The 14,087-nt window shown below is 42.2% G+C and overlaps 1 protein-coding gene and 1 long non-coding RNA gene across 4 annotated transcripts in view; one reads left to right on the forward strand and one right to left on the reverse strand.

Annotated features, from left to right (window-relative positions):
- Window positions 1–7,200, forward strand: part of PDZRN3 (PDZ domain containing ring finger 3) — a 129,875-nt gene extending 122,675 nt beyond the window's left edge. For 2 of the 3 annotated variants that reach the window (XM_068694041.1, XM_068694043.1), the window contains 5 exons: window positions 833–931; window positions 1,690–1,752; window positions 2,518–2,619; window positions 3,705–3,821; window positions 4,762–7,200. In XM_068694041.1, coding sequence (XP_068550142.1) covers window positions 833–931; window positions 1,690–1,752; window positions 2,518–2,619; window positions 3,705–3,821; window positions 4,762–6,312 — 1,932 coding nt within the window. In that variant the 3' untranslated portion in view covers window positions 6,313–7,200. The remainder of the gene's footprint in view (window positions 1–832; window positions 932–1,689; window positions 1,753–2,517; window positions 2,620–3,704; window positions 3,822–4,761) is intronic. The other variant, XM_068694042.1, reaches the window with a different exon arrangement.
- LOC137862237 (uncharacterized) overlaps window positions 1–14,087 on the reverse strand; it is an 87,315-nt gene that overhangs the window by 24,815 nt on the left and 48,413 nt on the right. The gene's annotated exons all lie outside the window — the stretch shown is intronic.

Genomic DNA, 14,087 nt, shown 5'->3' on the forward strand with positions numbered 1-14,087 from the left:
AAAGGGAAAAGCAGAGCTGAGAGCTGATGGTGTGGATGGGTATGTGGACTGCACGCCAGCCAGGAGCATCCCAACAGCTCCGTGGGGTGTCTCCAGGGCTTGTACAACCCTTTTATACCAACCAGTATCACAGAGCAGCAGGGAACAGGAAAAAAAGTAACCCAGCTAAAAGCTTTGAGGCAAAAGCCTAGAGGAAAACCACGTATTTTTAAGATGACTTAAATGTCTCTAAGGCTGACATGACCACCACAGAGCGGTGGAATGATAAAGCATGACCTGCTCGAACCACACCCTTACAAGATACTGAAGCACATACTGTATTTCTCTTACAATGCTGAATCCTTTGCTGACAATATATTGATCTTCAGTCACACCTCGGAGAAACTTATTACAGCATTTCATGAAAATTACACAAGTTAAGGTAATCCAGTATTATATTTCTCTCTGAAAAGCAAGAAAATTTCCCTTCTTATAAGAAAATATGTATCAACTGTGGCAAATATTGAAATCATACTTTATAAGTATTTTAGCATTTGAAGTCTTACCACTACATGAAATATAGGCAATTTTTCTTCTTTAAGATCAATAAAAGGTCTATTTTCAAAATGACTTTATATTGATTGAAGGGTCAAAAAAGCCCCAAGCATTGATTGTCTGCATATAATCACGTTTTGCTCAGTAAGTTAACCTGGTCTACACAATAAAATGAAAAGAGATCTACTATATCACTTAAGCAAAATATTTTCATTGTATTTGAAAAATTGCTTCCATCAGTCACTGGTGTCTCACTGAAAATGTCTTTTTCTTGTCTTTTTTATTTTTTTAACCTCAGGAAGTAGATTTGCATAGAGTGAACAGCCAGGACAAGCTTGGCCTTACTGTATGCTACCGAACAGACGATGAGGATGACATTGGTATTTATGTGAGTGAGGTAAGACTGAGCTGATCTCCACAAGGTAAAATTTGTCTTCTGACCTGCAGTGCTGGGCATTTAAGACATCCCTGCTTCTGTTTGTACCATAGTCAAAAAAACAGCCAGCATGCAGTACTTGGAAGAAATCTAATTATTTTTCCTTTCCTCCAAACTGCGTGAAATCCTGCATCCATTGAAGTCAAACTCCTACTGACTTCAATGAGAAGGTGGAGAGAGCAAAGACAGAAGAAGCAGGGTGAACATGTTTTGTTTTTTTCCTAGATTTCAGTGCAGAGCACATCAAAAGATAAGTTTGACCCCTGAAATAGCAAGCATTTTCCTACAGTGTTTCCCATTTATTTCTCTTCTCACCATTCTTCTCTACAAGTGACACGGTGTGATAGGTTTAAGGGTGATGTAATGCATATTGGCATGATTTTTCCTTAATTACAACTTATCTCCAATGACATTAAGAAACTCTGCACCAGATTATAATGCTAGAACCAAAGAAAATTAAAAATTGTCCCTGCTTCTTAAGAAATAGAGTGGAAAAATGTTCAAGTACACAACCTTCAGAAGGCTCAGGAAGAAATGTTTTGATTTTAACTTAACTATTTTAACCTGCATTTCATTTTGCCTTACATAAGCAAGGAAAAGTCTTGTAATCACTAATGAGTTTATCACATCAGTCATAGTACCAACACTGGATTTACAATCGGAAGTAAAAGACGGAGCTCTAAAACCTCCAAAATGTTTACATTTCTCTTATTTTGTAGATTGATCCCAACAGTATTGCTGCAAAAGACGGTCGGCTGCGAGAAGGGGATCGCATTATTCAAGTACGTGTGTAAATGACCAAAAGCCTGCTGACACGCTATAACCTGCCACAACCATTTAAATTGTTAATTTATTTTATTGTATTTTTACAAATAATTCCTTTCAAATTGGTATTCATGGAGTGGTTTGGGTTGGAAGGGACCTTAAAGATCGTCCGGTTCCAACCCCACTGCCAAGGGCACGGACACCTCCCACCAGAGCAGGTTGCTCCTGCAAAAATTCATCCAGCTCCTTTTACCTTTCTGAAGATGTTTCCTTTCCTTTGCTAGTCAGACCAACATCAGCCAGATTTTGATGTTCCTGGCCAGGTAAAGCCCTATGTTAGCCCTGCTCTCCAGGCTAATCATTTTGTCAGCAGACTTCATCTGCTTTCGTCACATACTCTGATACACTGCCACTTTAAAGCCTTCCTTCTGAAACAGGAACACTCCATTCTGGCCCAAGCAATTGCTCACCTTTGCAGAATCTCTCTGGGCAGCCCAATTTAGGGGGTTGCTGATAGTTGTTGAGTGGGCTGAGCCCCACTCCTGTGTGCCAGGACGAGGAGCCTTCCCAGTGCAGCTCTACACCATGGGGCTTTTGGCAGAAGCAGTCTGTCTTCTGCACAGAGACTAACGCAAGCAGAGGTCCTCATCCCACACAGCCTTTGGGAAGGGTGTTCACAGCCCACCTGCCCCACTCGAGGATCTTCCTTTCCATCCAGAGCTTACCCTGCTCCCTCTCTATCCATGTAAAATGATTTCACTCTGCTGCTCTTTCCTTTAAAGATCAATGGCATAGAGGTACAGAACCGAGAAGAAGCTGTGGCACTTCTCAGCAGTGAAGAGAGCAAGAATATCTCCTTGCTGGTTGCAAGACCAGAAATTCAGGTACTGTAGCAACAGCAATAAATAAATACAACCTCTTGAGTCTTAATTAAAGACTAGCTTTTTTATAAAAAGTTGTTCCCATCTTTTGAAGAATTTTAACCTACCTAAATTACCATGTCTACCTAAAAGCCTATTATACATCTTGACTAAATATATATATGGTCTAGAATAATGGAATTCAGCAGTCACAATGCTTCTTTATATGTTTTGTATTAAAATCCAATTTATAAGAAGTTCGGTGATTTATGTATGCTGCAATGCTATTACAAACATCGGTGTGCGGTATTATGGATGGTCTCAAGCCATAGCTATGAAGAATATACTGAACTCTAAATCCTATAGCTATTGATTATTCATTCATTAAAACACCTATTATTTAGCCCTTTATAATGCCGTCTCTTAATGTAGTTAAAGACTGTCAAGAAGCATCCTCAGCTGTAATAAAAGGTTGAAGCGGATCCCTTTATCAAGCTGGGATTAGCACAACAAAGATGCCGAACAAACAGCCACAAGCACTGTTGTTTGATCTGTCTCTTGCTCCATGTGCTGAGAGCAACCCTCGCCAGTGCACCCAGAGACACGGGGTCGTGCCCATGACTGTCTCGTTAGCCTCAACGTTTCTGATCTTTTCCTTGGAGATGTCTGAGGTTGGGAGGAAAAAGTCTGGCAGACCCACAGGAAGCATTTTTCACTCTGGCCCTTTATGCTGCCTCACAAGTGGTGCATTCAAAGCTTTGGGCCCTGGAGTATTTTATACATCCTAATCAAATCATGTGCAAACCAAAACAGCCCCAGTGCTTACAAGTATTTCCAGGGATGAAAGGGCTGGTTTTGTTTCATATAAAGGGCTGATGAAGATAAAACCATGATGTTGGAAGTCGAGGTGGCTGTGGGGGGAGGTAGGGCAGTCAATGCCCACACTTGGTACAAGGGGATATGTGCTTCCTCTCAGGACGCAGCACTGCCATCACAGGAAAGAATCCCCTAACGTTTTCCAATCCCTTTCCACAAAAAGGAACATAATTTATATCAGTCTTCATTCTTTTGATAACATTTGGTTTGTTTTTCCCTCCCTTTTCACATAGCTGGATGAAGGATGGATGGATGATGACAGAAATGATTTTCTGGATGACTTGCACATGGACATGTTAGAGGAGCAGCACCACCAGGCAATGCAATTTACTGCCAGCATGCTCCAGCAGGTACTGCTGTTCTGTTGTGCAGTGGTGTCAAAACGGCACCTTGCACTCAATATTCCAATATTGAGCTTGACTGAATATACTTAGTGTCCCAAATGATGATCAAGGCAAAAAGAATTCCTTCAAAAATCAAGATATTACTTAACGATCCACAAACACCTTCCTGGGGATCCAACTGTTTTAAAATGTTACCTTTTTTATTTTGTCCATTAAGATGACATGATCACAGTTCTTGGAAATACATGTACACCATTCTGGCTGTGGTCAGTGACAGAAGCAGCTAGGTATATGAGAGCAGGCAGAGAGCTGACTTCTAAAACATCCCATTTGATATGCACGCACATACTGAAAACAGACTGCCCCCCAAACCCATAAAATCCAAATGGAGAACTCAGGCAAATGACTGAAGTGAGGTCTATATATACAGGGAGAAAGGCAAAGAAAAAGTTTTTGCATAGCAAAGTTTATGCAGGGCCACAGATTTGGACCCAGATTCCCTGTTGTTCTGCCATGATCTATGTAAACATACAAGTTCATTAGTAGTTTTTCAATTTTTGTCCAGAGTTTCCTAAATCTACATCTTCTGTGGGAGCCTCATGTTTTGAAGAGAGGGATTCTTACCTGGGCACCACAGTAGAACTGGATACTTTTGTGCACCTAAATGGGAACAGTACAATTTTGAACATTTGAATTCTAGTGTTGTTGCTAAATAAATGAAAAACAGACCTCAAACTCTGCTGAAAAGGCCATCCACAGCATGCTGTGTTTTCTGGCGTCATTTCTATGCGTTCTTATTAAAATGGAGCTTGTTTTCCATACAAGTAAAAGCCAAAGATACACAAAGTCTAACAGGTGACGCATAAAGAAAACTATTTAATAAACACCCTGAGATATTTTATGTCCTTGCAATAATTTCTCTTTATCTTTTGATCTTTACTGCTAGAAGAAGCATGAGGAAGATGGCGGTACCACAGACACAGCCACCATTTTATCTAACCAGCACGAGAAGGACAGCGGCGTGGGGCGCACAGATGACAGCACTCGGAACGATGAGAGCTCTGAGCAGGAAAACAATGCCGATGATCACACCACTTCCTCCAACACTTTAGGGAGCCAGAAGAAGCTGACTTACAGTCACGACACCCTCGGAAGCGGCGATATGCAGTTCAGCAACGAGTCGTTCATCTCAGCCGACTGCACCGACGTCGACTTCCTTGGCATCCCTGTAGACGAATGTGAGCGATTCCGGGAACTGCTGGAGCTGAAGTGCCAGGTGAAGTCTGCCAGCCCTTACAGCCTGTACTACCATAACAGCACTCTGGATATGAGCAAAAGCGACCAAGAAAGCGTTGACAAAGAGCTGGAGATGCTGAATGAGGAGCTGCGCAATATCGAGCTGGAGTGCCTGAATATTGTGAGAGCTCATAAAATGCAGCAGCTGAAAGATCAGTACCGGGAGCCCTGGATGCTGCATAACAGCGGCTTCCGCAACTACAACACCAGCATCGATGTTCGCAGGCACGAGCTCTCAGACATTACAGAGCTCCCTGAGAAGTCTGACAAGGATAGCTCGAGCGCGTACAACACAGGGGAAAGCTGCCGGAGCACACCGCTCACGCTGGAGATTTCCCCTGACAATTCCCTGCGCAGAACTGCGGAAGGCGTCAACTGTCAAGGTAACGAGGGGGCAGTGGCGTACAACGTCTCCCAAAAGAATTTACTGGCTGGCTCAGAAAGCCACGAATCCAGCACTGGTAAATGCCATTCCTCTGCTAAAGATCCCGACCTTGGCAAGCAGCTGGAAAGCAAGGAGAGAAAAGCCAGTGATGGAAGCAAAAGCCCTACACATGGTCAAAAACCTTCTGGCTCCTACGTCTCCCCGTACCATCACTCCCCATATAAGCATGCTCATATTCCTGCCCATGCACAGCACTACCAGAGCTACATGCAGCTGATCCAACAGAAATCAGCGGTGGAGTACGCACAGAGCCAAATGAGCCTGGTGAGTATGTGTAAAGACTTTAACGCGAGCCAAAGCGAGCCGAGGATGGAGTGGAAAGTCAAAGTGCGAAGCGACGGGACGCGGTACATCACAAAGAGGCCGGTCAGGGACCGGCTGCTGAGAGAACGTGCCATCAAGATCAAGGAAGAGCGCAGCGGAATGACTACCGATGACGATGCCATAAGTGAAATGAAGATGGGCCGGTACTGGAGTAAGGAAGAGCGCAAGCAGCATTTAGTGAAGGCGAAGGAGCAGAGGAGGAGGCGTGAGTTCATGATGCAGAGCAGGCTAGATTGTTTGAAGGAACAGCAAGGTGCAGAAGAAAAGAAAGAGATGAATATCATTGAACTGAGCCACAAAAAAATGATGAAGAAAAGAAATAAAAAAATATTTGACAATTGGATGACAATCCAGGAACTCCTTACCCACGGAACAAAGTCACCGGACGGCACACGAGTGTACAATTCCTTCCTGTCAGTGACTACTGTATAATCACCATTGCTAAGTTATGTACATAAAACACTACCATTGGGGTAGAAATCAATGCCTCGTTCAATGTGGCAAGATTTTTGTATATAAGATACGGTCATCGAGTTTATAGTTCAAATACTGAACTCTACAACTGTGGGTGCCAGGATCTCCGCCGTGAAGTGGAGAGAAAGTTTGCCCATCTCCTTCAAAGGCAATACTAGCAGTGCTTTTTGGAATACTGATTGTACTTTTTTACTTGTTACCTTTTACATAAAGCGTTTAACTATCAGAAATGTATTAACCATACTTACACAGGTAATTTGCTTAAACTATATTCATATAAAAGGTACCCGTGCTTTTCTTTGCCTAAAAAAATGCAAAAACCCCACAAGAGCAACTGCACATATGTATTTTTTGTGAAACCATATTTTGTGATACTATTTTCTGTTGTTCACTTCTACACCAAGTGCTGTTTATCAATATTTAGCTCAAGGTTTAAACTCAGAATTATTGAATTCCTAACGGAGTCATTCTCTTGTAATATTTAACATTTATCAAACAGCAGTCTTTAGAGTTATGATCAACATTTAAACATTTTTCCTTTTAAGGTTTCTAAAGAAAGCATATAGGTTTCATCTGAAAAGCCTGAAGCAAAGTACAGTATACTGCAGCTTTAAAGGATTTTAAAGCATGCTTGCAAATGTTGCAACCTATTGAAAAATGTGCATGTACAGCTAATTTGTTTATATAAGACAGTTTGTGGAATTTGAAAAGCCCATGGTAGTAACTGTTTGCTTTATAGATTTGAATGTACTGAATTATAAAAGCAGTTTCATGAAATCATCATTAGCTACAAACGTTAACAAGTAAAATGAAGTAAAATAAATTATTGTTTTATATTTCAAACAATTTTACATTCTTTTGACTCCCTTCTGGTTTCTCCATGCTGAGTATCCTTTCCTGGAGCGTAGCTCCTGCACTGCCAGGACTGCCTGCCCAAGTCACACCTAGCAGGAAAATCTGCATCCTGACCTCGGGGGGATTTTGGATGGAGGTGTTCTTGAGGGAAGGAGACGTGGAGGGAAGAAGCAAGAGAGAAGTAAGAGGAACATGAAAAGTAGAATCAAGCAATGCAGATAATAAACTCACAAGGCATTTAAGATGACCTGCAAGTGAGAAAAAAAAAAAAAAACAGGACTTCTACTCTCCTGTTTTGTTTTGTTTCATGATTTATTAAACTGACCTACAAACAACAGCATGGGTTTACATTAAAAAGAGACAAATATATAAATTAAATATATGATTTAAATCAAATATATAAATTAAAACAGAAGAGATGGGGAAAAGGATAAAGAGTAAATGTCAGAAAGGCATCTTACTCTTTTTCTGTTTTTCTATTTCTAATTAAGAATTCAAACATAAATTGGAATTTTTGCTGGATAAATGGTAAACGACTCATTATGAATAGCTCCCAGATTCTTCACCCCTTCTCCTTTTTGCTCGCTGCCACAAAAAACTCTCACCCAAATCCTTCTAAATCTCTGTTCTGAACTCTTCCACCATAACTATACAGAGCAAAAACTATAACCTGAATGATAGAGGTGAAAAGCTGGAAGGGGAGGAATTAACAGCTTCTCAGTGCCTATTTTGCCAGTTATCAGGAATCAAGCAACAGACCTGTGGTTTCTCCCCCATTCCCTTTGTGGATTAGCATTGAATGTATATCTACCATATTCCACAGTAAGCTATTTTACATACAGGAAAATATGTCATAAGCCACTGTAAATCATCACTGCCCCTTGAAATCTGACGCTCATATCAGTAATCCTCTGTACATTTACCTTTGAATGATATTTACCTTTGGGACAATGTACCGGTCTTGCTGTAGTGTGTGGAAGATTTTCTATTGACTTTGCTAGAGCCAGGAATTCACTTGACATACTAGAAGCCGGTTACCATCACAAGTTGCACAGAAGGAAAAGCATAATGTATGATATTCACAACACGCTGCCTTCAACATAAGGTGCTTCCTATCTCTGTCTCACATCTGCTTTACTCTGATTTTTTGTTCTGTTCATCCCAATTGCAAGGGGAGTGCCCTAGCAGGATATTGCTTCTTCTAAAGCTCAGAAATCCACATGGACGGGCAGAGCTATAATTAGCGTGGAATCACAATCCTTAAACAGGCATGAAAAGGCCTTTAAGCTATCTTTATTCTACCTGGAAATGTTAGAGTAGGATTTGAAATGCTCTAATGAGGAAAAATTATCAAGTTGTTCCTCATACAAATAGGCTCCTCTGGAAAAACTTCACAGGTAACGGGTTCTTAAGGCATCAGTCAGATAAATGCTGAGCATTACGTGCATGTGTGTAACAGCAGCAACGTACCTGGGAATGTGTAGAAATTATACCAAAGCATCAACAGTATAAGATTTGCATTCTGTTAAGATGCTGAAATAAAATTATTGGCCAAGAATTACTTTGATACCTTTGAGTTTTTCCTCTCTGAGCATTTGTTATTTTGGTCACTTAAAAATCACCTGTCTGCTGTAGTATTATGGTTTGTTAATTAACATAATTTCACAGAATCCATCAGTTATCCTGCAAATCTGGGCAAAAGTTATGCAAAACTTTTTCTAGCTCCGTTAGTTACCTTATCTCACACCCTTTTTCATTGCCTTGTAGAAGTGCTTAATGCCACACTGAAAAGGGAGATTTGGGTTCTTTTAATAGATTGCAAGGAAATAGTGGAAATTACCATAAAGTGAGTCCAAACCTGACCTCATTACAGTGAAATGAATTGGCCCAGAAAGCAGCCTTTGATGCCTAAGTGGAAATACGTCATATAACAGCTTCTCTAAAAACTTGTCTTATAGGAGGTACCTCAGTGCTTAAAAGATAACAACAACTGACTTACTTGAGGCTTCACCTGGCAGCCTTTCTCAGCCACCTCTGCAGAGCAGCAGAGGCAGCCTCAGCGGGGCCAACCCTCGGCAGGAGGCTGACCCTTAGCTTCAGCCCCGGTTGCTCTGCCTGCTGCAGGGACCAGCACCCCCGGGTGTGCTCCTTGTGCTGGGGAGGCTGGTTCCAAGCACCTCCTGAACTTTGAGCCTGGAATGAGCTAAAGGGAGTGTTTCTCATTTACACCTGGAAGTACAGATACTCATTTCCATCCTCCTCCTTTTCCCTTCCTCCCTGGCCACTTCATTGAGTGTAATCTCCTCCTGGGTGACAGCCAAGCCCAGTGTAGGACAGGGAGAGAACCTAAATACACGAAGGGAGAACAAGCAATTGCCAAGCAGCTGGGGAGATTTTGTATCCTTACAGAGCCTGCGTGCACAGCTCCCCGAGGCTCCCCAGCACGCAGCCTTCATTCATTCCTGCCACCCACACCCATCTCTGCTTTGGCTGGCATGCTGCTGTCACACACCTGGTGCTTCTGTCCCCATCCTACACCAACATCCCCTCAGCAAACCAGAGATTTGAGCAGGAATCCCCATGTACCGCTTGATGCTAAATTTGGCCTGATTCTTCCCAGAAAAACAGGCTCCGTGTCAAACTCAGGGCAGTTTCCCTAAATTGGAGGATGTCTCCCAGATGTAAGATCTATAAAAATGTAAAATACTTATTTGCAAATAGGGTCTAAATCAGCGTGGAATCACCCAGCTTGGATGTGCACTGAAATGGGAAAGCCCTGAACCAAACCTAACAGCGTTTTTTTGTAAATTAAAAGAAGAGAACTTGCACATTAGGGATGGCAAATAAAATGAGGTAAGACTCCAAATTGCCTAGGGAATACTGGTTGGAGAACTAATTAGGATTATAAACTGAAAGTATGTAAATTAACCAAATATAATTATCTACTAGTGGCCTTTGGAAATAGGTTACAGGATACTTGTTAGCAAAATTGCTCAAATGCCTGGAAGCCATACAAAGCAAGCCATAAGCGATTTAAACTCCTATTTTTGTTTTATTTCCAATTCTTTTTAAATCAGTTGTTGTATTAAGGACATTTGGAACATAAACTAATTAGAAAGAAGTCAAAAAACAAAAGGCAGAAACTGTCACAGCAGATGCTGTACCTCCAGCCCAAGGTACAGAGGAGGTATCTTTAATAAAACCAAGAGGCCTCCAGTTTTATTAAAAGTAAATTCTTTACTGTAACAAAATAGCAAAGATTCTGCTTGGGTTTTCATCCCAGCAGCTTTTCTCTTCATCAGAACCGTTTCTATGAGCTTCCAGCCCGAGTTAATCTGGAAGAGTGGCAGCTTTTTGCACAAGCACAGCTCAGCAGCACAAGGTTTCAGTGAAGATGCGTTTGCTGTTCAAATGCAGAGATGCAGAATTAATGCCACTTTTCTCTGAGCGTCCGGCAGGACACAAAGCAGTACTAGAGTCTGGGGCTTCTATGGGGAAAGCTACCTAAATACCTTTTAATTGTCACTGTTTAAAAGACATTAATCATCCCGCAGCCCTGCTAACATAATGCCCTCCCAAGCTGTGCCTGCCCAAAAGCTCCAGCAGATCCATGCTAATAAATTATGCAACTATTTCTGGTGCAGGACTGGCCATAAACCTTCTAATGGCCAGGTTTGCATGTTAGCATGCAATGCCCAGAAGAGTTCTTGTGTTAACTCCTCCTCTCAGTTGGGTCCTAAACCTTCTTTTCCTGGAATCGTAAAATGCCCAAAACCCTGGAAACACCCTCATTTCTGTAACATAAAGAGATGCAATCGCCTACTTTGAAAACTAGCTGGAAAACACAATAACAAAATGAATTGAAAAGCCACTTGCCTACTCTACTGGATTCAGTCTGCTGGTTTTGAATATTTCATCCAAGTTCTGTTACCTAAATGAATATATTAACGTTGTGGATCTAATCATAGTCACAGTGCTCTTTACTGATGAAGTCCAAAATGGGAACCAAGTTCCACCAGTTTATTATGAAAAATTGTGTCATCTTCTGCAACACAGAATGCTTCTTGGATAAGATTTAATCAAATCAATGAATAATGCAAACAACAGCCTGATAACAATGCTCCAATTAGCAGTTCAATTTACAGAAATACAATGCCAATATTATAAAAGTCAGTGGAGCTCCACTGAAGTCAAAGCCCAAATAAAAATCTGGTGTGATATTCTTACTTTTTTGGTAATTTTAAAAAGATAACTAAACTTCTCCAGTATCTTCTCCTAGCACCTGAATTTACCCATGAAAAGTCAAGCTGAAATAAGCCCCACCAGCTTACCTATTCCTCCCAGCAGATGATGTTGGCCTTAGGTCATGCATTTCTCACGTCCTACTTCCATCTCTCCCCTTTCTGGGGAAAATGAGTCAGCTACGTCGGAAAGGGACCAGAAAGAATAATCACTGCCGTTTCTCAGTTGGGCCTGGGCCCAGCTATGACTAGGGATCACTTACATATGCAGGAAATTACATACATAAAGCACACACACAAAAAGCCAAACCTGGCTCTGCTTGTATGTTTTGAATTTGTGTTTAGATCTTAAGGACCAGAAAGCCCATTTCATGTATGATATAATCAGCATATAATATTTCACATTAAATTATAATTCTGCTCTTTTGGAGCTAGAAAAATCCCCAAAGGACTGGAAATCTCTTCATTTCCACGGCTTAAAAGATTATATGGCTTGCTCTGAAAGCCAGGTAGGAGAGTCTATTATAAAATGCAACCCTGAAGGACAGCACATGCCCAGAACAAAGGTTTGAAACCAAACTGCTGACAAATCCTACACTGCAGAAGTGCAAAAGGGCACAATAGCTTGGGTGGCTGGGTCGTGGGCCACTCATTTGGGCCAGGAGAGCACTCGGTCTGTCCTTTCAGATAAGTTTGCCAGGGAGGAGCTTTACAAGTAATTTCTTTGACAATCCATCCTTTTTATGTTAGGCAACTGCGGGACCCTGCAACAGGGAGCCCCATTAACCGAGAATAAGAACTTCTCTGTAAAAGTGAACTTCTGGTGACCCTCTCTCAAAGAAAATACTTTATCATATTGGAGCGCGGGCCTCCCAGGTGTCACAGCGCGGCTCGCACCGGGCGGGATTCCATTGTCCCCATTAGGAGAGCCTGCTTTGATTTCCGATAATCCAGCCTTTGGCTTAGCTGGGCTTTGTTAGCTTAGAATGCCATAAACAAAGACTCCCCAAAAGGCAAATCCAACTATAATTGTTCAATAAAAGCAAATCTAAAGACTGCGAATTGAAGGGACCCAAGTTTTGTCAAATTTCTGCTTAGCTCCAGTTCAATGTAAGCATCCACCACTTACCAGTCCTCAGGGCTCGAGGTAGCAGCCAAAATCAAAGCAGGAAGGGCACATCCAAACAATTTCCACAAGAAACAAGTCTCAGTTACGCCATAAGATCCAGCAAGCACAGATGCCAAGCGTAACAAAAAGCAAAGCCAGTTTTACAAAGCTATTCCAGAGAAGGCTTCTCTGCTCTACTGCATTTAAGCTCTCATTCAAAGAAACTCCACGGACTTCTCTCCACAACCCAAACTTAAGGCAGAGGCAAGCACTACATGGTGGTTGGTAATAACCTGATGAGCCTTTTTCAGCATTTCCATTCCAAAGTCATCAAAAGCTATCTAGGAAGGAAAGACGGATCCCTCCTATACAGACACCCGCACGGCTTTCTCCTGTGTCAGCGTTTATCAGCACAACTACAAGTTCTGTTTCATTGAGTCTTGCCAGAAGTCTTTGTAGGCATCTCTCTGTGCCTCTATTGATGCAGGAAGGAACCTCTGGAGATCAGCTAATGCAATCCCTCACTTAAATACATTATCAAGCACTGCTAAACACAACAAACAAACAGGGAATGCAGACCTAAGGCAAAGGCCAGAAGCACAAAGAAGCAGCCACTAAAGGAGGGTCAAGAGTTTCAGCACAGGCTCTGCTTCTCTTCCCTGCAAGCATCACTGTGACACGCTGCAGCCTCTTATGTCCTAGTCTTGCAAGACTTGAGACTTGTCTTTAAGCACCCTGACCACCACCTTCCACTGCAAACCATGGCAGTGTCTCAGGTTTTGTGGAAGGCCGTGTGAGTGGTTCTTGGGGTGCAGGACCAGGCAGTGCCTGCATAAGCAGGGTGCTGTGGGTCCCGGGGCCCCAGTGGGCAGCCGAGCAGCACAGTCCCTGTCCCCACCAGTGCCCCGAGCACAGCTGGCTCGTGTCACGGTGGCTGTAGCACCACGCTGCAGCTCTGTGACACAGCCCCAGACCTGAGCAGGCATCAAATCAGAATCAGTTGTGCAAGGTTCATGCGTGATACAGGAGGTTTAGCAGATGTTTTCGTATTTCTGCCCTTAAAAATATCTGCAGTGGAAGCAGAGCACATACCACACACCTAGAGGACAGAGGAGGTTACATGCCTTTAGGCATGCTCACAACAGCATCGTTCATTTGAATTATTCAGGCTGGGGAAAAAGTCACATTATTAAGAAAAAGTAATAACCACCACATAACACATCTGCGCATATTTGTGAGTCACTCGTGCCAACTCTTCTCCTTCCCGAGTCCCAGTGCAGTTTCTAAGTCCTTTTTCTAAGCACAAATGGCACTGGTCCCCCAGCAGAAGTTTTGCTCGACTTTATAGGAGAAGGAGCAGACCTTGCTGAAGAAAAGCAGCTTCACTCATCAGCATTAATGGCTTGTATATCAAACATTCACAGACAAACGAGAAACAAAAACAAAGCTAGAAAACCCTTTCACCATGTTTTACAGTAATGTAGCATCTGTCGTTTTCAAAACTAAGTCAGAATGAATGTGGCAATTTC

The sequence above is a fragment of the Anas acuta genome, chromosome 11, assembly GCF_963932015.1.
Source record: "Anas acuta chromosome 11, bAnaAcu1.1, whole genome shotgun sequence".
Lineage (NCBI taxonomy): Eukaryota > Metazoa > Chordata > Aves > Anseriformes > Anatidae > Anas > Anas acuta.